Source organism: Felis catus, chromosome A2 (genome assembly GCF_018350175.1).
Source record: "Felis catus isolate Fca126 chromosome A2, F.catus_Fca126_mat1.0, whole genome shotgun sequence".
Taxonomy (NCBI): domain Eukaryota; kingdom Metazoa; phylum Chordata; class Mammalia; order Carnivora; family Felidae; genus Felis; species Felis catus.
In genome coordinates this window covers 144,212,424-144,237,919 of record NC_058369.1, presented here as the reverse complement: position 1 = coordinate 144,237,919, position 25,496 = coordinate 144,212,424, and the positions used below count along the sequence as shown (strand labels likewise).

Genomic DNA, 25,496 nt, shown 5'->3' with positions numbered 1-25,496 from the left:
TGCAGATTCCCCACCCTACCCAGCGAAGCCCAGTCCTGAGAGAAACATGGGGAAGGGTTGAGCTCAGAAGCTAGGGCTCATGGTAAAAAGGAGGTTGGGCAAGGGGGGCATTTTCTGTGCCCCAGTTCAAAGCCACAGTCGGGAGGACGGGCTCTTCACTGCCTCCCAGGCGCATTGGGAGGGAGGGAGCCAGATAGTCAGCGTTCTAGAAACTGAGCGAAAAAGAGCAGGGTCTGGGTGGGGAGAGCAGGATGACTACATCAAGTTTGGAGGGTGAAGAGGGGTTGCAAATTCAATGTCAAGCCTAGGAATATCCAGAGCACTTGAAGATTCCCCATGTTTTTGTAGCAAGGAAACTAGTGACCTTAAACCAGGAGGCAAGCGCTGCCAGAGAGGGATTTTGGAGAGGTGGCGGTTAACAGTGCGCTCTGGAAAGCTGAGGGTTGGCATGAGATGGTGCTTGCTGGAGAGAGGGAAGATGCGAGACAGAACCCACAGCCTACTAACAAATGCCACAGAGAGGGGTGGAAACAGCCTGGAATTGGTGTCACCTCCCCCCGTGAGTGCCAGAAACCCCCGGTGAGGCGTCAGACCAAAGCCGCCCGCCCGCCCCGGACTCGGCACTGACTGCGCCCTGCCCTCTCCAGCTTTACGCACGAGCCTGTCTTGTCTTCTGGCCCCTCGAGGAGGGCAGGGGACTTCCTGCCACCTCTCCTGAGGACAGATCTTTTCCCACAGCCACTGGGCTTTATACTCAGAGGTCCTGAGGGCAGAAGAAGCCAGCAGTTGGGGCTCTGCATCAGGGTGAGGGACAGGCTGGAATGGCCACGGGTGGCCTGGAGAGGGGCGCACAGCCTGGCTGGCGGGTGGCAAGACCTCTGAGTTAATGTATAATTTCGAGCAGATGGCGGGGGCTGGTAGCAGCCTGGTCCTAGCTAATGAGGGACAATTAGCCCCAAACCTGGTGGGGGAGGTTGAGAGAGTCAGACGGTAAGGGCAGATATTTGCTCCTCAAACAGTCTGGTGCGCTGGGCAGAGGGCTGAGTGGCTGAGCCTTTGGGCAGGCTAGGCCCCCCTGCCAGGGCCCTTCCTCTCTTTTCCCTCCCCTCATCATCTCTGGGTCGAAAGACTCTGTTTGTTCAGACCCAAGAGCGTGTTGTAAAGGTGGGGGGGGGGGAGAGGGTAGTTTATGGGGGAAATCGCTGCCACCACCATCTGCCAGGGCTTGTCCCTTCTCCCCCTGATACCCCTATCTCCACCCTCATGCAGCTGTCTATGAGAATAGCGGGTCAGGACCTGGAGACTTGCGCCCCCAGATCAGGGGCAGATGTGGGGGCGAAGGGATGAGGCAGAAAAGGAGGACTAAGGGCAGGACTTCCATGGGACCCTCTCTCACCCAGGCATGGCTGAGTAGAGTGAGCAACCGACCCAGCTGCCCAGAGATTGAATGGGCTCTATGGGCACTAGAGTATGTGCTGTCCTACCCACGATGCAAAAGCCACGTGCTACAGTCTCCCCCCATGGCCAGGGGCTCTAGGCCAGCTTGAGGGTGCTGAAGGAGGCTGGAAGAGGAGGGGAGTACAAATGGGGGTAAGACAGAAAATCCATTTCTGTGACACATTTGGCCCTGTTTTGAGAACAAGTGTTCTCAATCCTAGGATCAAGCTGAATGTACAACAACCCACCCCATTCCTCCCCAAAACCAGAGCACTGGCCAGCGAAATCCATTCTTCCACCCTCTGGGGCTACTCTTATTGCCCTACACCCTACTTACTTTCAGCCTGACTTCTGAGAGGGTTTCACAGAGTCCAAGGTATGGAATGGACCCAAAGGACTTCCCATGTTGATTCCTTCATGAAGGATCTGCCCAAAACTATGGTGGCCATGAAGCTTCCATTGCTAGGGCTGTGTTTCTTTCACCTGCAGCATCCCACTCCAGAAGAACCACCTAGCCAACTACTGGTTTCCCCCACCCCAACAATGATCCAGATAACCTTTGGTGTCCTCTGTGGCAACAGGAGTGTCATTTATAACATAGAGTTTAATAGCACCAAATAAATCCCTAGTAGAATGGAGCCTGCTGACATCTAGAGATGGAGAGAATAAAAACCAAGCTGCATTCCTCCTCATAAACACCCCACTTGCATCCTAACTACCCTTAGAGGCTCATTACCATCACCACTGTTGCCAGGGTTCTAGAGTCGAGGGTCCCCCTATTTCTAGGCAAAAATTCACCCTTGGCGTCACCTCAGTCAAGGAGCCAATTGGAGCATTGGTGAAGATGCTCTGTGGAGAGAGCTGGTGCTGTGTGACACGTGCTTTTCTACATGTACCATCGTTCTCTCAGAGAGTTAGAGGTCAACTTGGTCAGTATTCGGTATCAGTCTATATACCCATTTATCTTTGCTAGTAATACACACAAGACCCAGGAGTTGATCCCAGACCCCTGGCGTGTGCATTCTGGCTGGGAAGCTGTCTGTGGTTCTGGAAGTCACCCTTGGGCTTCTGTGCATTCCATGCCTTGAGGATATAGTCTGAAATTCCCCCATCTCCATATTCTCCATTCCCTTCAGGAGTACTGACCCCTGAGTGGGTGCACTCTGGGTCCAGGGGGGCCTGCATGGAAGATGGCTCTGTCCCTGCTTTATGGTGGCAGTTAGACACAAGGTGGGCTCTGAGGACTTCCCATGGAAGGACAGAATGGGTCAGTGGCTGTGGTTTGCTCTGCCTCGGAGCCGGTGTCTGTCAGCCCCATGCACACCTCCCTCCTCCTCTCTCCTCTGCTCATGGCTTGTGACATCACTGGCTGCTCCCAGAAGGCCGCCCTCTGTTCCTGAGCACGGGCTCTCTGTAGCTCTGGACCCCCTGGCAGGACTGAAGCAGGAGCAGAGTGGAGGCTGTTACTAGGACCAGACCACCATCACCCCTGGAACCTGCAGGGGTCTCAGGAGCCCAGCACAGGAGACTGAGACCCTCCCACTGAAGCACCCACCTCATTGCCTCCACACAGGTAGCTCACCTACAGGCTCATTGTCTGCTCTGCCTCCCATGCTGTCTCCATGTCTTTGTGTGACCAAGCCAACTTCTCTCCCCTTCTGTCTTTGCAGCCTAGCGCCTTCCTGCCTCTCCAACTCCTACCCTGCTTTTCCAACTTGTGAGCACCAGTTCTTTTCCCAGGCAAGTTATTGTGAGTGCTGGGAAGGAGTGGGTGGCTGTTGGGAAAGGTTGGATGTGGATTTAAGTTTGGATGTGGAACCTGAGTCCCCACTCCTCCTCTGAGCTCTGGTCACTTAGAGGGCACACAGTCATTTCAAAGACTTGGCTGGTATCCTGAGCTCCCATATCCCACTGCCCCGACAGAGCCCTTTGCATTCTTGACTCTCCTCTCTCCGTTGCTTAGCTGGCAATCGCACCTATGGGAAGCAGGGTTGGGGGCAGAGAAAGAGCCCCATGATGAGGAGTTGGAAATGTTGTCTTCTGGTGAGGGACTGGCTTCTAACTAACCCTCCTTGAGTTTTGTTCCCTGGGTGGTCCCTGATTTGTGGGAATGCCGATCCGTGCCTCGGCTTTCTTTTTGGAAAGATCTCTGCCTTCTTTCCTGACTTTCTGGAAAGATGAGAGCTCAAAGGGGAATGTGTCTCTACCTGTCCGGAGAGGAGTGAGTAAAAGCCAATTCAGCCACCGAGTTGAAAAGCGGCTCCGGATGCCATAATCTGTGAGTTCCCTGTTTCCCCCCTGCGCTTCTCTCCTCTTCCCGGCTGCACTGTAATCTCTTGGAGGGCAAAACCCTTGTTCCTTTCTTTTCACTCCCTTCATCCTGAACAACCAGCAATGTGCTGATGGTTAATACTTTATTCAGCAAATAATTGCAGATTAGTTAACTGAGCCAAGATGGCATAGTTATTACAGGAAAGTTCTATGCACAAGCTATTTCCTGGGGTGACCTCTAGCCCTGCCAGGGTTCCAGGCATGAAAAGAGGTGGTTTCAACTCCTGTTACTTGCTGAGGAAAGCAAGAGAGACAAAGCGTCCCTTGCTGCTCAGAGACTCTCCTGTGCTCACAATGTATTGTGTCACCATGCAGCTCTCTCCTATTCCTCGCTCTCTGCCTTCAACATGCTTTCCATAAGTGTTAGTTCAATGAGTGAGTGTCTGATCTCAAGGAATTGGTCTCTGAGAGTGAAACTCCTTCTCTGTGAGATCTAGAACTCTCCAGAGTCAATAAGAACAATAACCCCAGCAGGTTAGAAGATGCCAGGAGTTGTGTCTTCTGAGAGAAGCCAGGAATTCATGCTTGTTCGTCAATACTTCCAGTGGGTGGAACCAGAACCTCGATTCCCCAGGGCGGGGGGTGGGGGGGGCGGCGAGGACGGAGCCCCTGTGTTTCCCCAGAGGTCCCTGGAGAGTACAAAAAGAGTCAGGAGCAAGACCTCCCAGGGGAAGTTTTCTGAGGAAAGCTTTCTGGTTGGTGGTTTGGAGAAACTAACCTTAATAGCTTCCTGATAGTGAAGGCAGAGTCTTGAACCTGGTCTCTAACCTCAGACCAAGGCAATTGGGATCTTTGGTCACTGATTGCCCTCTTCTGGCTAGGCAGAATATTCTAAGGTTTGGGTTTTGACCCTATTGAGACTGAACTTAGGAGGCCAAAGTGCTGAGAAGGCTTTTGAGGGATCAGAGACAACAGGTGTCCATTTGCAAAAGGGAAAGGCATGAGCATTTGGGAGCATAATCCTTTTCCACCTCCCTGAATTCTTATAATGAATGTGTGAGAAGTGAGAACCCTCTCACCCTCCAGGCCCTTATCAGGTCACCCAGAAAGATCCAGTCCTCTGCTGGCCCTGTGATGTATTAGTTCATCACAGAAGGGCATAAGTAAAGAGAATTTGGATTTTCTCAGCCAACCTTCTGGCAAATTTTAGAAACATGGCCCTCTATCACAAAACACTACAACCCAAGACGGTTCTGAGCAAGAGATTTCACCCAAATAATCTCAATCATTGTAGACCGAGCTCCAAGACCAAAGAAGGAGCTCCCAGGAGGAACCCCTCTCCCCAGTCTTCCCAGTTCCTGCCCTTCTGTGAGAAGTGTCAGCCTGGAACATGCCACAGGATGGTAAGACACCTGGGAGAAGTGGGAAGAACAGGTTGGTGCAAGGAGGGAAGGTATATCTCAGGGCCCTGCTTTCATCCACATGGTTTCCATGCCCTTGGCCAGTGTTCTGGGGGAGTTTGGTTCAGTCACTCCCTCTCTGCTCCACCCTGCTTCCCTTAGATCAGTGGGGTCAGTGCAAATGGCCCCAAAGCAAAGACTCAACTATGAGCCACCTCCCAAAGAAAGTGAGAGCTGGGGGACCCTGGGAGCAGAAGGGGAGCAGTCCCCTGGGGAGAGGACTTTCTGTGTGGTGGGAAACCAGACTTGAGGGACCTGAGTAACCCTCCCCAAGAGGGTCCTCCTTGCCACAGGTGGGCAGGGGAGAGGGGAGATGTGTGGATGCCTCCTTCTCATGTCCAGGGACCAGCAGTGTGAATCAGCTGGGGGGGCTTTTTGTGAACGGCCGGCCCCTGCCCCTGGACACCCGGCAGCGGATTGTTCGGCTGGCAGTCAGCGGGATGCGGCCCTGCGACATCTCACGGAGCCTTAAGGTAGTATGCTTTACCAGGTGATGGGGACAAGAAGCAGGAACAAAGCACCCTCTTAAGGCAAGTCTGAGGCTGTTGCAGACTCTGAGGGCTTTCGAGGCTTGGGCTACTTCCTAGAAGACCCTCTTGGGGCCTGGGATGGGGAGCTTCAGGCTCCCAAAGGTGAGGCTGAATTCTTAACTCTGCAGCCTGGTCCACTAAGTCTCACTTTGCCTTGGAGCCTCCTGCTGCCCTAGGGACACTCACCCTCTGCCCATCATGCCTTACCTGTCCTTGCTTCTTATCTGACCCAGGTATCTAATGGCTGTGTGAGCAAGATCCTAGCGCGTTACTACCGCACAGGTGTCTTGGAGCCCAAGGGGATTGGGGGCAGCAAACCCCGACTGGCCACACCCCCTGTGGTGGCTCGAATTGCCCAGCTGAAGGGTGAGCGCCCTGCCCTCTTTGCCTGGGAGATCCAACGCCAGCTCTGTGCTGAAGGGCTTTGCACCCAGGACAAGACTCCCAGTGTAAGTGCCCTCCCCTCCCTGCACCAAGGCTGGTGAACAGGCCGTCTGGGAAGAAGATCCCTTCTTACTTGGCAATGAGGCCATTCCAGCCTGGCAGGGCAGGGTTGCTGGGCCCCCTTCTGTAAAGTGGGAGTGGCGAGATAGGAGAGAAGAAAGGAGGCTTCCCTGGGAAAGATGTGTGGGCCAGGACGGAGGAGAGAAAGGCTACTGGGGAAACATCCTCAGGAATATAACCCTGGGTCTGTGCACCACCTCCCCTCTCAACATCCTGACACCCCCAGGTCTCTTCCATCAACCGAGTCCTGCGGGCACTACAGGAGGACCACCGACTGCCCTGGGCACAGCTCAGGTCACCAGGTGGGTCTTGGAGCTGCAAACGTAAGCATTTTACAGGGATGATCAGAGCAAACATAAGCATCTTACAGTTGGCAAAGCCCTTTCTTGTTCTTTCTTGGATCACCCTCACTGACAACAAGACAATAAGGAGGGCCTGGCAAGGAGTATTGCTCTCTCCTGGCAGAAAAGAGCTGAAGCTTAGAGAAGAGAAATGGCTTACCCAAGGTTACCAGCTAGTTGTTGGCAGGTCCTGTGACAGAACTCAGGTCCTCTGGCCCCTAGGTTCACAGGATCTGCCAAGGAAGAGGCAGGGCTGGACCTCCCACACCCTCCCTATGCCTCATGCACAGCCTCTCAGAGTGCTCTTCACATTCTGTGGAATCATGCAAACCTGGGCCAACCTTGCTGCTGTTTCCCCAAACACGAAGCATGCACTCAACCATGGCATTGGGAGTGCCTCCCACTAAGTGCTCCTTTAGTAACCTCCAAGAAACTGTGAATTCCCTAAGAGCATGGCTCTGCTCTTATATCCATGTTGTCCCTTATCCATAGTCCCAGGGCCTTGGGAACCCCATCTGATGAGAAGAAACATCACAAACCGCTACAAGCCACTGTCCCCCTTTACAGATGTTTTGACTCCAGTTCCTCACACTCCCCGCAGTGGCTGTGAGGTTCCTCGGGGTCCCCACCCAGGGACTGGCCACCGGAATCGGACCATCTTCTCCCCAGGCCAAGCTGAGGCTCTGGAGAAAGGTGCCAGGGCTGGGGCAGACAGCAGGTGAAAGGGTGCTTGGTGTGACACAGGCAACGGCCCTGTGGCCTGTGGGCAAAGGCTGAGAAGCGGAGGCTGTGGGTGGCCTTACCTTAAGGAGGAGGGTAGTTTAGGGTCATAGCAGGTGGGAATGGGGCCTGAGGGGGAGATCCATGCCTTGCTCCTCTCCCTGTGACCTTACTACTTGAGCCTCGATCTCTGCAGAGTTCCAGCGTGGGCAGTATCCTGATTCAGTGGCCCGTGGAAAGCTGGCCGCTGCCACCTCTCTGCCTGAGGACACGGTGAGGGTGAGTGAACCCTGCCACACAAGGTGCACAAAACGCAAGAACAAAGACTCTGTGCTGAGGTGGTTTTGGGTTCTGGTGAGGGGCAGATGGCGGGGAAAAGGTGGAAAGAGATTCGTTTGTAGAAAAAAGTCAGACACAAGACCCTCCTTGTTCTCCTTCTGCCGATTCCTCTCTTCTCTTGCCCACTCCAAGCCTTTGAAGTGAGGAGGGGGACAGAGAACAAAGGCCAGAGCAGGGAGGAGGGACATCAGGTCTGAGGAAGGGTCTGTGCTCTGGGTCCAGACCAGAAACATGTGATGAGAGCAGTAGGTGCCAGGTAGCGAAGGGCACAGCCAGCTACACCGTTCTGCTCTCCTTCAGGTCTGGTTTTCCAACCGAAGAGCCAAATGGCGCCGACAAGAGAAGCTCAAGTGGGAAATGCAGATTCCAGGTAATTTTCCTGCACATCCATTCTTCCATCCACTCATCTACCCACCCATCCTTCCATGCATCCATGCGTGCATGGATCTATCCATGCATCCATCCACTCACCTATCCATCTATCCACCCACCCACCTGTCTGTCCCTCCACTATCCATCCATCCATCCACCATCCATCCATCCATCCATCCATCCATCCACTAAACATTTACTTGGCATCTTCCGTGTGCCAGATTCTGTGTTAGATGCTCAGCATTCAGAGTCTCTGCTCTTTAGGTCTGCACTGCCCCGTTTACCATCCCTGACATTTAATCCTTCTTCCCCAGTCTCCCAAGGGCCTGCCTTGGGGAGGAAGGCAGTTTAGGGTTATAGCATCCATCTCCTCCCATCCCTGCCAGAAGTTGCCATCTTTCTTAGAACCTCCCCGCTACTCCCCGCTCCCCAAACCTATTCCTCCTTCTGAGTGGATCTACTCTCACCTTGTAGGTGCTTCCCATGTACCAACTGTGCCCAATGCCTCCCCTGGGATCATCTCTGCACAGGTATCCAGGAAGAGAGGGGAGTTTGTGAACTGGGAAGACAAGGGCTCACTGCTTCTCCCAATTCCTGACTGCTCCTGGTTCCTACAACTCACATTTCAGAAAGCACCATGCTCACAGTCTACCATGTGTATGGTGCCCTCTAGAGTTGTGCAGGAGACAGTTGGAGGCATGGGGGCAGCCTTGGGGCCCCAGTTCTGCTAAATAGGAGGCATCACTGACAACTGAGGGTCTCCTCTTGCTTTTTGTGGCAGCCCCCTGGGAGTGTGTCTTCAGCAGTCCTGCCTGCCCTGGAATCCTTGGGTCCCTCCTGCTATCAGCTGTGCTGGGGGACAGCACCAGACAGGTGTCTGAGTGACAACCCACCCCAAGCCTCTCTCAAGCCCTGCTGGGGTAAGAATCCACAGGCCAGGCCTCATTCCTGCAGGGTGTGGGGAAGGCTTACTCCTTGACCCGCAAGAGGGCATGGATCTCCAGTTGGGGTCACCAAGGGAACCTTGATACAGCTTTCTTCATTCCTTCCATGGCCTACAAGGTTGGATGCTAACACCCGCTGAGTCTATATTTCCACTGACAGATGTAGAAGGAAAAGGGGGTTGGATTGGGATGTGAGTGTATATATCCAGGGTAGAGAACGGATATCTGTCCCTCTCCCCACCAGTGACTTTGAGGGGTGGGGTGACAGCAACAAACCCAAACTCACCCTCTCTTTGTCTCTGCAGGCCACCTGCCTCCTGCAGCTGAGCTCCCTGGATTCAGTAGTGCTTTGCCATCCTTACCCTTCCTTCCACTGCCGCCGTGGCCAGTGTTGGTGCCCCTGCGGCCTTGCTCTGGTCCAGCTCCCCACCCCTGCAAGGCCTGGAATGAGGGAGGAGGGCCAGAGTGGAAAGGAGATGGGGTGGGGAGGATCTAATATCATCCTTCCCAAGCAGATTATTGGTTCCTCTTCCTTCCTGTGACTCATTCTCCTCATCTGTGGACCCGGTCTGGTCCTGTCTCACTGCCCCTTCTATGCGGCACCTGTTTGGAGGGGCTGGGAAAGCCGTGCCCACTCATGCTGGCCTTAAATGGCCTCTAGTTGGCAGGAATAAAAGCATTTTTTTAATTAGCAGTACTTCCTGTTTGTGTTTTTCCCATGAATATGCATACTCCCACCTCTACTTTTAACAATGATATAGTTTGCTCTATATCTATCTATCTAGCTAGCTAGCTAGCTGTCTTTTATCTTCCTATCTTCCAATCTATCTGTATGATCTCTTTATGTATGTAACTATGTATGTATCTAGCTGCCATCTATTTAATTTATCTATATGTTTATGGAACTATCTACCCAATCTGTCTAATCTATATATTCATCTACCTGGGTGTATATCTACATATGTATGTAGATATGTATCTATATTAGTGTGGACACTCAGGCACTCATATTGTGCCCACACACACACTGATAGTACATCATGGCATGTCACTTTTAAGTCCCAACAGGTATCTCCAAAAATAAGGGACTTTTACATAACTACAATATACAGTAATTCCTTAATCTGAGGAAATAGACATTACTTCCTTAATTGCATGTGTATTTTTTGCAAAGCAGCAGAGTGGAAATGCCATCTTTCATACTCTGTCCCTTTATACACACCCCTGGGGCATGTTTGCTTGCAACTTCTTGGCAGTAAGTTTCACATCTTCTCAGTTTTGTCTCTCTGAAAAAAAAAAAAAAATCTGGCTCCCCCTGGGAAGCCTTGGTATGTAGAGAAAGAGGGGGAATATGGGGAGAAGGGGGTGAAGAATGGGATATTTTGAAGAATAATATCCAAATTCTTTCCCTTTTGAAGAGCAGGGGCATGGACTGATAATGGTTGATGGCACAAAGTGGGATAAAAGGAGTGGGGGCACGTTTGTTTTCTCTCATCTGGGAGTGCTACTCATCCAGAAGCTATCTTCATCAAACACTCTAGAGCTGTGCTCTGCAATAAGTAGCCACCAACCACATGTGGCTATTGTAATGTGACTAAAATTAAGTAAAATGCTGGGGCACCTGGGTGGCTCAGTCGGTTAAGCAACTGACTTCGGCTCAGGCCATGATCTCATGGGTCACTAATCTGAAGCTCTGGGTTGGGCTCTGTGCTGACAGCTGAGAGCCTGCAGCCTGCTTCAGATTCTGTGTCTCCCTCTCTCTCTCTGCCTCTCCCCCACTTACTCTCTCTCTTTCTCTCTCTCAAAAACAAAACATTTCAAAAATTTGTGTAAAATGAACACCCCAACTCCTCATTCCCACTAGCTACATATCAAATGCCCAAAGGTCACATGTGTCCCCTGGCTGCCGTATCAGACAGTAAACATTACAGAACATTTCCATCAGGACAAAACGTTCTATGGGACAGCACAGCTCTAGAATGAAATTCCAAGGGGGACGGAGCCTACCCTGCCTCTGCCCTGCTGACAGACAGCCTAGGTAAATGGGTAAGGTTTTGTGGGAAGACAATCTGCACAGCACAGTCTGCGAACAAGCCATTCATTCAACTACAGGACTGATGTCAGCAATGGAGGGAGCTGTCAGCTGAGGCCCCATGGCCAAGCACGATCAAGCGGAGGATGGATGGCCACCTGGGGGGAGTGGGGCCTAAGAGACTATGAGTGGGGGGTGTGTGTGCCTCCATGCACACGCATACCCATGCATCCGAGTTTGTACATGCGTTTATGGAACGATGAGGAAGAGATCCTGCCTTAAATGACCCCCGAGGTCCTATCTCTCTGAAGAGTGTATTCCACTCCATATCTTTGGCCTGTTCTTAAAGTTCTCTGGGAAAGAAATGCCCTAGTCTCTGGCGTTCTCAAGCTTCACTTATTATATTAAAATTCTTACAAAATTCTTTTATATCTCTTGAGGAAAAACATACTTACAAAAACCTGAGGTCAGTTTCCTCTGTGCAGATGGAACCTCTCTCATGTTGTGGTTTTAGCTTCTTTTCTCAACAGGTTTAAAAACCAGGCACTCATTATAGTGTGGTGCAATTCCCCCAAAGTGGGGGTCAGGCATCACTGTTGGTATTTGAGAACATTTTAGGAGGCATGTAGACACTGCTTTAAATAAGGGTGAGTCAGATGGGGCGCCTGGGTGGCTCAGTTGGTTGGGCGTCCGACTTCAGCTCAGGTCACAATCTCACGGTCCGTGAGCCCGAGCCCAGCGTCGGGCTCTGGGCTGACGGCTCGGAGCCTGTTTCCGATTCTGTGTCTCCCTCTCTCTCTGCCCCTCCCCCGTTCATGCTCTGTCTCTCTCTGTCTCAAAAATAAATAAACGGTAAAAAAAATTTAAATAATAGTGAGTCAGAAATGAGAAAATTATTCACCTTTCCACTCCCTTTCAATTCAATTTGATTGCATCAAACAGAAGCTTTCATTTTGGTCCTAGTATTTAGTGCCTCTATAACAGTTGTTAATCTTTTTGTTTTTAATGTTTCTTTATCTTTGAGAGAGCGAGAGAGACAGAGCATGAGCAGGGGAGGAGCAGAGAGAGAGGGAGACACAGAATCTGAAACAGGTTCCAGGCTCTGAGCTGTCAGCACAGAGCCCGTGAGATCATGACCTGGGCCAAAGCCGGATGCTCAACTGACTGAACCACCCAGGCGCCCTGCCCACCCCCCCACCCCCCCGCTTTTTTTTTTAACAGAGGGAAAGGGAAACACAGGTTCTGAGCCTTGGACAGGGGAGGGAAATCTAACTAGGATTTGATAATCATTTTGTTTTTGTTTATTTATTTATTTATTTATTTATTTATTTATTTATTTATATTTGTGCGAGAGAGAGAAAGAGAGAGCATGAGCAGGGGAGGGGTAGAGATAGGAGGAAAGAGAGAGAGAGAGAGAGAGAGAGAATCCCAAGCAGGCTCTGTGCCCACAGCACAGAGCCCAGTACAGGGTTTGATCTCACGAACTGTGAGACCATGACCTGAGCCAAAGTTAAGAGTCAGATGCTTAACTGACTGAGCCACTCAGGTGGCCCTGATTGTATTTATTTTTAAGGTCACTTTCTATTTGGCAAGTGATTCTGGTCTTACATTTTATGACAGTGATTAAAATATTCCTTTCTAAAGAAAAGTACTTAAGAGTCTATGTCAATAAAGACATTGATAGAGCATATGGTAGGTAGATGAAGGCCAAAGTTATACAGACAGTGCAAGAATGATGGTCATTTTGGAAACTCTGTTTTGATGGAAAGAGTAGTGGACATTACAGTCCATTCTAGTTGAGGAAATTGAGTCAGAAACCCCAGTCGTGGGACCTTGGGCAAATCACTTCAGCTCCCTGTAAAAGGTGGGCAGTGATGGGGAAAGTACCTGTCTTGCCCAACTGATGAGATCAAAGGTAATGATAAGGTGGGATAATTGGTAAACCTCCAGGGTGGTGCTGAGGGAGTGTGCTATACCAGCATAAGGTGTTATTACCATTGCCCTGTGCCCATAGGATTGGTAATCATTCTTTCAAAACAAAAAGGACAGCTAATCATATCTGGATTCTTAATCCTTCAGGGCAAAACTGGCTCCTTATGGAATCACTGGAAAAAGTCTAGCGATTCTGGTGGGAATGGGAAAGATCATTGTAAGAACTGGTTGCCATTTGGTGCCGCCTCTTCTGGATAGAACTTGGAGTGGTCTGGGGCCTCAGTCTCCACCCATATCCAGACCCCTATTCTGTACTGAGTCAGATGCACACCAGGGTCTTGGGGGTGGCCTTTTGTGATGTATTGTCACTTGAAACAGGTGTTTTGCTAAACTGGGTAGGGAAAGTTCTGTAACAGATATTCTCATGGATTTGGACTCTGGGGTTCCTCTTGTGTTTAGCGTAGTAGTTTCTCCTGGAGGATTTGGATTTCTGTAGGTAGCATCCCATTGACCTGGGAAGGGAAGAGGAAATAGAAAGCTTCAGTCAGTCATTTGCTGAGCTTAGGCTTTTAAGAAAAACCTGCTAAGACCATCTGCGAAAAGAGACAATAAAATGATTTGTTCCATTCTTGATGAGGGATCACATAGATGCATGTGAAGTTAATTGATAGGAAAAGACAGTAAAACTTATTTTTTAAATCATATTAATGGCATAAAAATAGCATCAGAGTTCAAAGGGATACTAAATTCAACAGAAAAGATTTACTAAGAATTCAACAGGATTGGGGAAGGCTTCCGATAGAGTAGAATGCGCTAGGTGCCAGGTTGTTTACTGAGCATTTTAAAATCATTATCTCACATAACACAACAATCCCAGGAGATAGATATTATATTCCCATTTTATCCACAAGGAATAGGCTTTGTGAGGTTCATTTTTCCAGAGTCAAACAACAAGTTAAACTGATAAAAATCTAATTTTATCAGAACCCAGTTCTGAGTCCAAAAATGAGCTCTTAACCACTATGATACACTGTCTATTGGAATGTCAGGCTGGGAGGAGCCTGAGAAATTTAGTTAAATCAAAACCCTTCACATAACAGATAAGAAAACAAGCCCAGTGTGATTTCATCCAGTTTGGCCATAGTAAAGGGTTTCTGTAGAAAACTGGTAGAAAATGGAAGAAGGGAGTGAACATATGTTAGGGGTCTATATCTGGATTCATATTGTCACTTGACCGTCATACCACCCTATGAAGTAGATATTATTCTCACTTTACAGATAAGGAAACCAAGGCCTAGAAATGTTAAAGCAATTTCCCTAAAGTTCCAGGTTTATATGATACCAAAACCAAAGTTCTTCTTCCTACAACATCCTCATAACTTTCCAAGTCGAGAAAGCGAGGTCAGCTGTGAAGAAACGGGGCTAAGGGCAGTGAGGCATCCTGAAGAGGTATGAACAGGGAATGATGGATTGGAGGCAGCACCTTAGGAAAGCAAACTTGGTGTGGAGAGGAGATTGAATAGGATGGACCTGAGGCAGGGGAGTGCTGCTGGGGTGGGGGGTTACTGCGGTGTAGGCTTTTGGTGACAAGCCTGGAACCAAAGGTACCAAAGGTAGTTAAGAAAGAGTAAGCCCTCAAGAGGCATAGTTAAGGGAGTACCCAAGAATTTTCAGGGTTTGGTAAAGGGAATGAACGGGAGGAAGGAGACATGGTGCTGAGGTCTTGATCCAGAAGCATTTGAGAGGGCAGCCATGCCCTAGATGGCCATGGGGAGGGCAGGAAGGATCATCTTTGGAGGGGAGGGTGAGTCGGCTGATTTTGAGGGGATAGCAAGACAAAGTCAAGTCAAGTGCCCATCAGGAAGTTGGAAAGAGATGAAGTTAGAGTTCGGGAGGAGGGTCAAGGCTGCAGATGAATATTTGGGAGCCATAGGGATCCAAGGGTGTAGGGATAGAAAGTGCATGGGATAGAAAGCATACCCTCAGAGTTACCTGTCTCCCCGAAACATGGGACAAAACTGCATCTTAACAACGAAAGATAAACACACACGAGTACACCCGATTTTGTCCCCTGCAAGTTTGCTTGCACACTCGTGTCAGTGTGGCATAATAGTGAGAAATCTAGATCTGATTGCCCCTCCTTTCTCTAGCAAGGCTGGGGTTAGAAGCCCTAAGAGGAAAAGCACATATCTGGAACAAATGTCTGGCATTGATCAAGTTGTGGGACAGACGTCAGCCCGGGGGAGGTGTTTTGGTCTCACTCTCACCCACCTCCCTTCCTTTCTTGCCCCTCAGTTCCTGCTCCCTCATCTCCAGGTCCTTGCCCATTTTGTCTTACCTAAAATTCCCAAATACACTCTTTGGTAATCTCCTCGCTGTCTGCCAACAGGGTGCCGCTTCGGTCGGATCGCATGTAGAAGCCATTGGGTGCCAGTACTGTGAGCAAGTTGCTCCCATGAAGCTCTATACAGAAGTTGAGAGCGAACTTTCCCCAAGGGCGAAAGGTGCCAAAGGACGTTATTGACCAGAAGGATCCACCCTGTGCTGAGGAGGGAAGAGCTCAGGTCAGTGCCCTATTCAGGACAAAGTTCTCCAACAGTACAGCCTGAGGAGGCTCCTGGGAAGCATGCCAACCCTCCCTGACTACCCTACCCTGCCTGTGTTGGCAGGTCCCCCTATGGAAACACAGGAGGGCTGGGTTTTGTTCTGCCGACCCATTCTGGGGCGGGGGGGGGGGTCTTGAAGTGTGAAAACAAACAGAAACTCTGTTTCTCCTTTTATGGTGAGTAGGGTCTGAGCAGCAGGCCCTGAAGTCTGAGTTGGGGCCAAGGCAGGGGTAGACTCTGACCCCAGGGATGAAGAAGAGGAGCTCCTCACCCTGGAAGTGGTAGATGCCTTGGCGGCAAGGCAGCAGGTGAATGCAGTCAGGCTGATCCATATTGCACTTCATTAGGTCGTGCTCTGATGAGGTGCCCACATACCCATAACGACCTCGCAATACGAGGAAGGGACGGTTAGCTAATCGAATCCCAAATTCCTCATTTGGGCCTAAAAGAAACAGAAAAGAGTTATCTGGATGAGCTGCTTCTAGATGCCTTCACCGATAGAAGCAGGAAGAGGGGCCCTAATTGTAAGGTGTTGTCAATACTTTAACAATTTTTGAACACCTACTATGTGCTGGATTGTATGCTAGGTGCTTATGAAATGTTTGTGAAAGCACTTGTGGAACCCGAGAAACGTTGATGTTCTTCCTTCCTTTGAGATGTGTGAGACTATTTAATCCTCACGATAATCCTGTGAGGCAGGCAGGTTGGATATCACTTCCATTGATAATGGAGCCAATGAAACTGAAGCTCAAAGAAGTGGTTTGCCCAAGCGATGACAAAAAATCAGTGACTCAGCAAATATACAGACCCAAATCTTCTGGCTCCAACTCCAGTGCTCTTTCTGTCATATCTCAGCTCCCTCTGAAAGCATCTCTGACTTGGAATAACCTGGCAGGAAGGCTGTTGTGCTTACCTGGAATGGTGGCTTTGGCCATCAGCAGGCCATTGTCTATGATGCCCAAGAAGCGTCCATTGGGAGCCTGCAGGATAATCCTGCCGCAGTTCCAGTGCATGTGGAAGAAGGTGCCAGGCTCCATTGGGTGCCCATTAGCTACCACTGTCCTGTGGTGCCTCTGGAGAGATGATAGGGAGCAGAGAGGGGAAACAAGGACTGAAAATCTCAGCTTTCTTCCCAGAGTTTCTATTCCTAGACCCTTTCCCACATACCACCCACTAGCTTTCTTCATTCTCCCTACCCTGGGAGGGTATGCTTTATGCTTTCCCATCCTTTTTGGAAAACGTATTGTGGCCTTAGCTCTCCCACTTCCCCAGTTTGCTATTTCCCAGAGCCCATTATTAAAAAGGGACCTGGATATCCATATGGAGAGAAATAGTCCTCAGCCCAGACTCCAAAATCATTTCAAAATGGATCATAGACATAAAAATGAAAGCCAAACAATAAAATGTCTACAAGAAGACACGGGAAATTCTTTGCAACTTTGGGACAGGCAGTGATTTATTGGGATGAAAACTCACTAACCACTTATAAATGGAGAAATTGGTACCTCATCAAAATTAAAAACTTGCTGCTCAAAAGACACTTGTAAGCAAATGAAAAGGCAAGCCACAGATTGGGAGGAAACACAACACATATATTTGGCAAAGAACTTGACTTCAGAACATAGAAAGAACTCTCAAAACTCAATAATAAGATAAACAACCCAGTGACAGATGGGCAAAAGATGTGAACAGACACCTCACAGAGAAGATCTACAAATGGCCAGTAAGCACATGAAAAGATACTCAACATTATTAATTGTAAGGGAGATGCAAATTAAAGCCACAGTAAGATGTCACTACATACCTACTAGAGTGGCTAAAATTAAAAAGACAGACATCACGACGAGGATGTGGAGTAATTAGAACCCTCATACATCACTGGCAAGAATGTAAAATTGCATACTCCCTTTCAAAAACTAACATTTTCTTAAAAATATAAATGCACATTGATCACGTGACCCAATATTTCGACTGCTAGGTACTTGCCTTAAGATAACTAAAAATACGGGCCCACAAAAAAACTTGTACACAGATGTTCATAGTAACTTTATTCATAGTAGCCCACACTGGAAACAACTCAAGGGTTCATCGACAAGCAAATGGATAAGCAAATTACGTTTGTGTTTATGAGTACTAGTATGGAACACTACGCAGCAATAAAAAGGAACAAACCAGTGGTACACAGATCATGAATCTCACAAACGTTATGCTGATGGAAGAATACATACTGCAACCCCATGTGATTCCATTTATATGAAATTCTAGAATAGACAAATCTAATCTATAGTGACAGAATACACAAAAGGGAAAAGAGGGAATTTCTGTGAAGATAGAAATATTCTCTAACTTGTGATTGTGGCATACTTGCATAGGTATATATATATTTGTCAAAACTTATTGTATGCTTAAAAGTGGTACATTCTATTGTAAATACATTCTGCCTCAAGAAAGTAAAATTTTTTTAGGAGGCCCTATTGGATAAAATTGGGCCCATTGGTTGAAAATTGATATGGGCCTCCATTGTTCACTTCAGCATCTAGTCACTTGCCTTGAAGAAGGAGAAAGTACGTCTAGAATGAGAGAACTCAGGGATCAAGGGTTCTCTTGCTCAGAAGGCCAAGGTCTTACCTGGGCTAGGTAGCAGCCATTTGCTGCACGAAGCTGCAGGGTGAGGCTCTCGTTGTCACATTCAAACTGGAACAAGGACATTGGGGTTACGTGCTCAGAGGCAGCATATACCTCAACATCTGCAGAGAAAGAATATGTCAGAGGGAGAGTCTGGTCTCACCCTCAGTGTCAGCCCCTCCTCCACGATTTATGGCTGGGGTTCCCTCTGTTTGCCCCCCTCAGCTTTCATCCCCTTCTGGACCATAGGAACTTGGAAAGACCCAGGCTACTTTCCCCTAAAGCCCATGACCCTGGCCTTATCACCCTGCTCCATGGCACAAGAGATCTTCTTGGGATCCCAGCACATTCAAAAATCTTTGCTGATCCCAAACATATTTTTCTCTTTTCAGCAGCCAGCTCTCCCTCCCTCCACAGCAGTGTTGAACCCAGCACTTGCCATAGATGATGGAGAGGAACTTCCGAGTCTTTGACCTGAGGCTGACCCATGTCGGACAGCGCTGTAGGATGAACCACTCCTCACCCCTATGGGGACTGGAGCCCAGGCCCAGGAGCAGACGTGTGCCCTGTGGATACAGTATGCCTCCTTCTCCATCGCTCAGTGCCACGAGCCCTCCAGGTCGCACTTGCATGTGAAAAGCTGTCTGTGATGAGGGTTGGGGGGCCAGCCGGTCTAAGTGGGACAAGAAGAAGTGTGTTGAGGTCTCCAGGTGGTAGCATCCATCTTGGAAATGCAACAGGAAGCCACATTCCTCCAGGCAGGGCACTGGCGCATCCACCCAGACGCGGCCCGTGGTAGGGTCAGCCCGGGCATAGCAGTGGTTAATGGGGCTGTAGAGGATCACATGGACATGCAGAGCTGGCCGGGGGGTCCACATGTGGTAAGCTGAGAGGACCCTGGAGTTGCAGAACACATCTTCACCATCAGACTCCAGATAACGACCACTAATAATGCACTGGAGAGTCCACTTGCCATTGCGGTGGAAACGCAGTAGGAAGCATCCATGGTGGCTGGTCCTTGGCCGGCCATAGGATAGACTGCCATCTGCCTCGCATAGGAGGTAGAGGCCCTGAAAGCTCCTTAGTCGTACAACAGCCTGTGTATCGTGTTGATTGCTCACCAAGATCTCCCAGGTCTAGAGGCATTGGGAGGAAGAAGGAAATCAGTACTGCCACATGACTAGGCCAGGGAGCCCTACCACCATCACCCCTGGCATCACCCTAGAACCTTCCTTGGGACCAACCACCTTCTCCTCCCCATCAGCCTCCTTGCGGTCAGCTCTTCCACCCTCTCATCCAACAGTAATCAAAAGATTTCAGGGGCCTCTATTCCTGGAATCAGAGCGCTTCTCAAGATCCCAAGAGAAGCTCTAAATGCTTACTTCTTCCAGCTACCAGAAGGTAAACTTCCCTCTCTCTTACTTGGTGGCTTCCTTCAATACCTAATTTTCCAAGAAGTGTTTTGGTTTCAATGTTACTTTCCTCTTCCTCACTGTTGCCCCTGGAGAGCACACTAGCCACACTCCCATCCCCAAAGCCCACCTCGCCAGCATGGCAGGAGAAGAGCAAGACCTCTTACAGGTGGGTCCAGGCTCCAGGGATAAGGATGGGAACACACACAGTTGAGATGCAGTTGTCTGGTTCAGCTGTGATCAACCCTGTTCTAAACAAGGACCTTGCTACCGCCTCACTCTGTTGTACTGTTGCAGGGCTGCCTATACCCCTTTCTAAAATGAGCTCTCCTAGGCTTGTAGAGTACCCCATCCCTGAACTACAACCAGAACAGAATCATAGGCCTTGCCGTCACTCCACTTGTCCAACTTCCCTTGGACGCCCACAATTTTGCCTTCCAGCCTGGGCTGTTATCTCGCCTCTTTGTGATGACGCAACCACTCTGTATTGGGATGGAAGGAAGAGACCAGCCAGGGAAGACTAGGAAGGAAGGGCTAACACTTTGTCTCTCGGAACAGGTTTAGAGAGGGGGAGACGGGGCAGTGGAGACCTGTGACCAAAAGCCTGGGGTAGGAGGCTCTCAGCCTGACAATGTCAAAGGCTGGGAAGATGATTAGGCTGAGAGTGTACCCCTGCCACCACCGCGTGTGCGCACACAGACACATGGACACACGCACACGCTCACGAGAGCTTGGCCATTGGGAAAAATGGCTCCAGTACAGGTTTGCTTTGTTACCTGTCTCCGGCCCAAACCCCTCGCAGTAGCAGTGACTATATTCTTATACGTCTCATAAGTGAGGTAGGATCCTGCCCAGCTGATGAGCCCAACCCTTAGCTCCTCAGGCTTGGGGCTTTGCGTCCACTCCACGTCATCCATGGGGCCGGCACCACAGGTGATGACTCTGTCCGGCCCAGCCTTCCCCCCAGTGGTGTGGTTCCACAGGCCATAGGGCCTAGAATCAGGCCTGTAGTAGCCACCAGAAGACGTTCCCAGAGGGAACTTCTCAGGCAGAGGCTGGGCTAGGGCCCAGCGCCTCTGTGACCCGGGAGCATTGTGACTGTGAGGGCTGCCTCTTATCCATAGTGGGGAAAGGGCACTGGCACAGCATTGTCAATCTACAGCCCAGAGGAAGTGGGTCTAGGGCCTTGGGCATTAACCTCCTCACATGACTCCAGGCACCAAGGTCGGCTGAACGAAGACTGGGCATCAGAACTTTGGCCTGTACCAGTGATAGCCCATGACTACAGGCAAGTCCTTCTCCTTCTTCATGTCTGTTCCTCATTTTAATGGCAGGGTAAAAACCAACCTCTTTCCATCCTCCGAAATGAGTTCTGCTTGGCTCCCTTGGGACTCAAGTGTTTTTAAAGTTCAAGATATCCAAGAAAAATCGATTAACTTTTACAGCCCTTGGGAGGATGAGGCCAAAATGTCTCAGAAGGTGCTTTTCAGGAAGTGTGAGGAAACCCTAGACAGATAACCAGCAAGGATCAAATTACTCATATTAATCAGAAAGGGCTGGCTTAAAGCAGGGTAAGGAAAATGCCCTAGATGGGGAGAGCACTGGGCATCTTCCTCATAATCCCCAGCCGCACTGCTGCTGGGCAGCCAGCGAGTGCTGGCCCTCAGGATATGAGCCCTTGCCCTCAAAGGGTCTCTGTTGGCCAACGGCCATTTCCTCTGTAGGGAAAGCCCCTACAGGGCTCATTTCCTACAAAGCTCACGGCGAAAATCAGTGAAGAACATGGAGGAATTGACAACATCACAGGAGAAAGGCAAGAGGAAATAATGGTGGTGATGGTGGTTTTTGCTTAAGCTTTGCTGGGATTCAAAGAACGGGCAGAGTAAACCACACTTGGAGAATAGCCCACACTCCTGGTTCCATTCATATGCTTTCTTATTCCCCGTGGTGGGAGTAGGGGAGTAGAGGGCAGGGTTGTCTTCCCAGGTAGAAAGAGTTCCAGTGCAAGGTGAGGAACTGTAATTTGCAAGGCCCTACCAATGTTTTACAGAAGAAGGCTAATAGACTACGGGTGACAGAATCACCTGGGTAATCTTTAAGATGCATATTCTTGGGCTTCACACTGGTCCTGATGAATCATATTTTCTAAAGGTTATCTCGGGACCCTCTTTTTAATAAATATGCCCTCCCCCTGAATTTTAATGTGCACAGTAACCATGAAGAGCCACTGCTCTAAGTAGCTAGGAGATAGAGACGAACAGGAAGTGTGTGATTTACAGAATCATGAGGTAGAGCCTGTTATCCTCAGCAAAGGCCCCCTGGAATTGGGAAGGGAGTGGAATCTCCTCCACTGGAACCCCCGAAGTACTGTATCCTCAAGAACAAGGAGGGAGAGGCTGAGCTAGGGGAAGGCAGTGATGTGTATGTGCACACTGGGGGAAAGGGGTTGGCTGAGCAGCCTTAGCGTTTTGAGCCTCCCCCTGTCATATTGTCCCTTTGTACCCAACAACCCAGCCTCCCCCCAAACCCCCGCTTCTAGGCTACAGACAACACTGTGTACAAACCACAGCAAATTTATTACTCAATATCCAGTGCCACATCATAGCACCACCCGGAGCCCTCACCTTCCCTCCCCATCTGGCCCCAAGGGTACACCCAAAATGGAAAAAACAAAAGTAAACCCAGATCCCTGCTCCTCCTCTGGAAAAAGGGGCCTTAGCCCTGGAGGTCCCTTCCACAGGCTCCAGCAAGCAGGAGAGTGGACCCCTCCGTGCCCGGAGAGCGAGGCTCCAGGCTCCAATGACAGAGAGAACATGCAGGCAGGAGCAGGAGCAGAGGCCTGTGTCTGTGGGAGAGGAGGAGTGGGAGGGAAGGGCACTGCCTGAGGAGTCCGGGAATCTGGTCATCCCGGGATGCACGCGGGAGCTTCCGGGCAGCAGGGGCCGGCCCCTGGTTTGCTAGCGCTTCGACAGCTCATGGGACAGCCAGTCCAGCCCATCATACAGGCCTGTGCCTTGGGTGGCACAGGTGGCCTGGACGTACCACTGTGGGGAGAAGGAAAAAAAGGTCAGTAGCAGGGAAGACAAGGGGATGCCTTTCCTCCTGGCCCCAGCCTGTGGCTCCCCTGGGAGAGGCAGGACCCTCACCGTGCGGCTGCGCAAGTGCTGCAGCCCCAGCTTGTCGGTCAGCTCGCTCACGGGCATGGCATTGGGCATGTCCTGCTTGTTGGCAAACACCAGCAGCACCGCATCCCGCAGCTCGTCTTCCTGCAGCTGAGAGAGACGAAGGGGATGGAATCTGGAGCCCTAGCAGGGTCTCCAGGCTTCCTCTTCCCTGCTGTGGAGGGAGCCCCCCCCTTCTACCTTCCAGCATATTTGTGGGGAAGAATGTAATATTGTGCAGTCTGCTGCTGAACACAAGACGCAGAATCATAAATCAGCTTGAGGCCATCTGGCCCGAAGTCCAGAGCCTTTTTCTAATGACCTGCCCTAGTCAAAGTGACAACATTTCCAAATGGAAAACCAAGAATGAAGAATGTAAGATGAAGTTTCTCTCCACGACATACAATCCTCCTTTCCCTGCCAACTTCTCAGAGGCAAAGCCATAAGAAATCAGTTTCCTGACAAGGAAAAAGTCAGTCCTATACTTTTCACCTGACTCAAATTCAAAACAGGACGAGATACTCCTTGTGTCGGTGTCACAAAGAGAAACACGTTCAAGGCCCGTGAGGCATTTCCTGACTTTCACACTGGCACAGAGATCTCAGAGCTCTGCCTCCAAACCAGGGCTCAGTTCCCAGTGCTCTGGGGGCTCACCATCTTCTGGAGCTCATCAGCAGATTCCTGGACCCGCTCTCGGTCATTACTGTCCACTACGAAGATGAGGCCCTGGGTGGGAAGGAAGGAAGAAAGGGCGAGCAATTACTCCCACCTGGGACATACCCTAGTCTGGCTTTCTTCTTCCCATCTTTGTGTCCAAACCCTTCTCATCGAGTAAACTTTCACAAGGCTCTGCAAACATCCTGGCACAAACTGGAGACACCCTGCCCGGGATACAGCCTCTGCCCTCAGGCAAGCAGTGTGGCTAGGAGAGGTGCAAGGGAACAGGGAAAGACTTGATGAGACTTAAATGAGGCAGTATGAGGGCGCCTGGCTGTTTCGGTCGGTAGTATGTGTGACTCTTGATCCTGGAGCTGAGTTGAAGCCCCACACTGGGGGTAAAGCTTACTTAAAAAAATGAAATAAAATAAAATAAATAGGGGCACTAGGGTAGCTTAGTTAGTTAAATGTCCACTCTTGATTTCTGCTCAGGTCATGATCTCACCGCTCCTGAGTTTGAGCCCCTTGTCTGGCTCTGCACTGACAGCACGGGTCCTGCTTGGGATTCTCTCTCTCAAAATAAATAAATAAACTTAAAAAAAAAAAAAAAGTAAATAAGACAGCATGGACCCAGAACCCTGCTTGTCAGGAGAGTGTAGGGTGGCTAAGTCTCAGAAGACTAATAATGCCAGTTCTGAAGGACGAGTAGAGGCAAGCCTACAAACACAGATAGAGGGAGGTAAAGGGTTTTTTTCCTGGCTTGGGGGCCCAGCCTAGGCCAACATCTCAGTCTTTGCAGTCCTAACACCTTTTCTCGTGGGGTTGGAGAGCCCATCCCCACCTGAGTGTTCTGGAAGTAGTGTCGCCACAGAGGCCGAATCTTGTCCTGGCCTCCCACGTCCCAGACTGTGAAACAAATGTTCTTGTATTCCACTGTTTCCACATTGAAGCCTGGAGATAATTGGAAAAAAAAAAAAATGAAAACAAAGTCCTGAAAGAAAGGAACTCACTAAATCTATGTAGAGTCATCAGAGACCTAAAACCAGGAAACGATCAAGTCTGCTGGGAACAGAACCCCAGAGGGCCTGCAGTCCACAGACCAGGCGGGGCTAGGTCACATTCACTCAGCCTCGGCACTATCCAGCAAGTAAAGGTAACTGTGACCCACTTCTCAGGTAGCCGTGTCTAGTGTCAGGGTCAGCCCCTGCACAGAGATAAGAGCCTCAGGCAGAATCGCGAGCAGACCCAGAGAAGGCCTGCCACCAGCCTCCCGCTCCTCCCGGCCTCGCCTCAGAACTCACCTATGGTGGGGATGGTGGTGACAATCTCCCCCAACTTCAGTTTGTAAAGGATTGTGGTCTTGCCAGCTGCATCCAAGCCAACTGCAAAGGAGAGGGGCAGAGGGCTGGAGACGGGAGCGAGGGAGCCCTCTAGAGACCAGGGAAGGGGAGAGGCCAGGACAGCCGATGGAGACGGGGGCGGAGAGCCCCTGCGCCTGCAGGTGCGCGCTGTTATCTGCCTTCGAGGCCTTGAGGGCGGTCTGATGGTGAACACCAACTCCAGCCCCAAAGCGGGCGAGGGGCTGAAGAGGGCTAGTGGGTAAAGGGCATAAAAGGAGGGCCACGTTCCTTTTAAAAGTCGTCTCCAAGGGCGGAATCCTCCCTTCTTACCAGCCGGGCTGGGGCGTAGGGAGCTTCACCCCACCCAGGCCCGCAGCTCCCAAGCTCAGGCCCCGGGGTCGGCGCTGCAGACCGCGAGCCGCCCGAGGACAGTGACCCCGGCGGGGGGTGGGGGTGGTTAGGAGGTGGGTGACTCAGGGTCAGAGACCAGGCTGAGCCGGGATCGGAGGGATGCGGGGGCGGGAGGACTCCGCGGGGGCCGACGCTCCGGTCCGGGCCGCGCGCGCTTGATCTGCCTCACCCATGAGGATCCGCATCTGCTTCTTCCCGAAGATCCGCGAAAAGAGCGCGGACACGGTGAGGCCCATGGCGGGGCCGGGGGAGGGGGTGCGGGCACGGACGCGGGGTGCGGGCTGGAACCGGCCGGCTGCTGGGGGATGGGGCGCAGCAGCAGAAGGAGGAGGCTCCGCCGCCGCCTCCGCGCGTCCCGGCCCGCCCTACGTCATCGCGGGCCCGCCCCCGCCAGGGCCCCGC

General features: G+C 50.7%; 3 protein-coding genes across 3 annotated transcripts; 1 reads left to right on the top strand and 2 right to left on the bottom strand.

Annotated features, from left to right (window-relative positions):
* Nucleotides 1-4,922: 4,922 nt before the first annotated feature.
* PAX4 (paired box 4) lies at nt 4,923-9,591 on the top strand. The gene is given in 11 exon segments (XM_004001293.4): nt 4,923-5,111; nt 5,462-5,641; nt 5,932-6,147; nt 6,429-6,504; nt 7,111-7,236; nt 7,460-7,542; nt 7,903-7,972; nt 8,449-8,504; nt 8,756-8,894; nt 9,224-9,237; nt 9,239-9,591. Coding segments are annotated over 11 exon segments (1,371 nt in total). The 3' UTR covers nt 9,461-9,591.
* A 3,636-nt stretch (nt 9,592-13,227) lies between these two features.
* On the bottom strand, nt 13,228-20,612 carry FSCN3 (fascin actin-bundling protein 3). The gene is made up of 7 exons (XM_003983007.5): nt 20,302-20,612; nt 18,553-19,249; nt 18,117-18,235; nt 16,402-16,561; nt 15,760-15,930; nt 15,221-15,426; nt 13,228-13,394 (listed from the first exon to the last, which is right to left on the bottom strand). The coding sequence occupies exons 1-6, from the start codon at nt 20,440-20,442 to the stop codon at nt 15,221-15,223; spliced, it is 1,494 nt and encodes a 497-aa protein (XP_003983056.2). The 5' UTR covers nt 20,443-20,612; the 3' UTR covers nt 13,228-13,394.
* A 1,470-nt stretch (nt 20,613-22,082) lies between these two features.
* ARF5 (ADP ribosylation factor 5) lies at nt 22,083-25,429 on the bottom strand. The gene is made up of 6 exons (XM_019825068.3): nt 25,264-25,429; nt 24,645-24,725; nt 24,185-24,294; nt 23,341-23,412; nt 22,672-22,797; nt 22,083-22,569 (listed from the first exon to the last, which is right to left on the bottom strand). The coding sequence occupies exons 1-6, from the start codon at nt 25,328-25,330 to the stop codon at nt 22,483-22,485; spliced, it is 543 nt and encodes a 180-aa protein (XP_019680627.2). The 5' UTR covers nt 25,331-25,429; the 3' UTR covers nt 22,083-22,482.
* Nucleotides 25,430-25,496: the final 67 nt, after the last annotated feature.

Coding starts and splice junctions, on each gene's coding strand:
- ARF5 (XM_019825068.3), bottom strand. CDS start 25,330: ATGGGCCTCACCGTGTCCGCGCTCTTTTCGCGGATCTTCGGGAAGAAG. Junction 22,798..23,340: donor CTGATGAGCTCCAGAAGATG/GTGAGCCCCCAG, acceptor CGTCTCTCTCAG/CTGCAGGAAGACGAGCTGCG. Junction 22,570..22,671: donor AGCACTTGCGCAGCCGCACG/GTGAGGGTCCTG, acceptor TTCTCCCCACAG/TGGTACGTCCAGGCCACCTG.
- FSCN3 (XM_003983007.5), bottom strand. CDS start 20,442: ATGGATGACGTGGAGTGGACGCAAAGCCCCAAGCCTGAGGAGCTAAGG. Junction 16,562..18,116: donor ATGGCTGCTACCTAGCCCAG/GTAAGACCTTGG, acceptor TCATCTCTCCAG/AGGCACCACAGGACAGTGGT. Junction 15,931..16,401: donor GGCCAAAGCCACCATTCCAG/GTAAGCACAACA, acceptor TGTTTCTTTTAG/GCCCAAATGAGGAATTTGGG.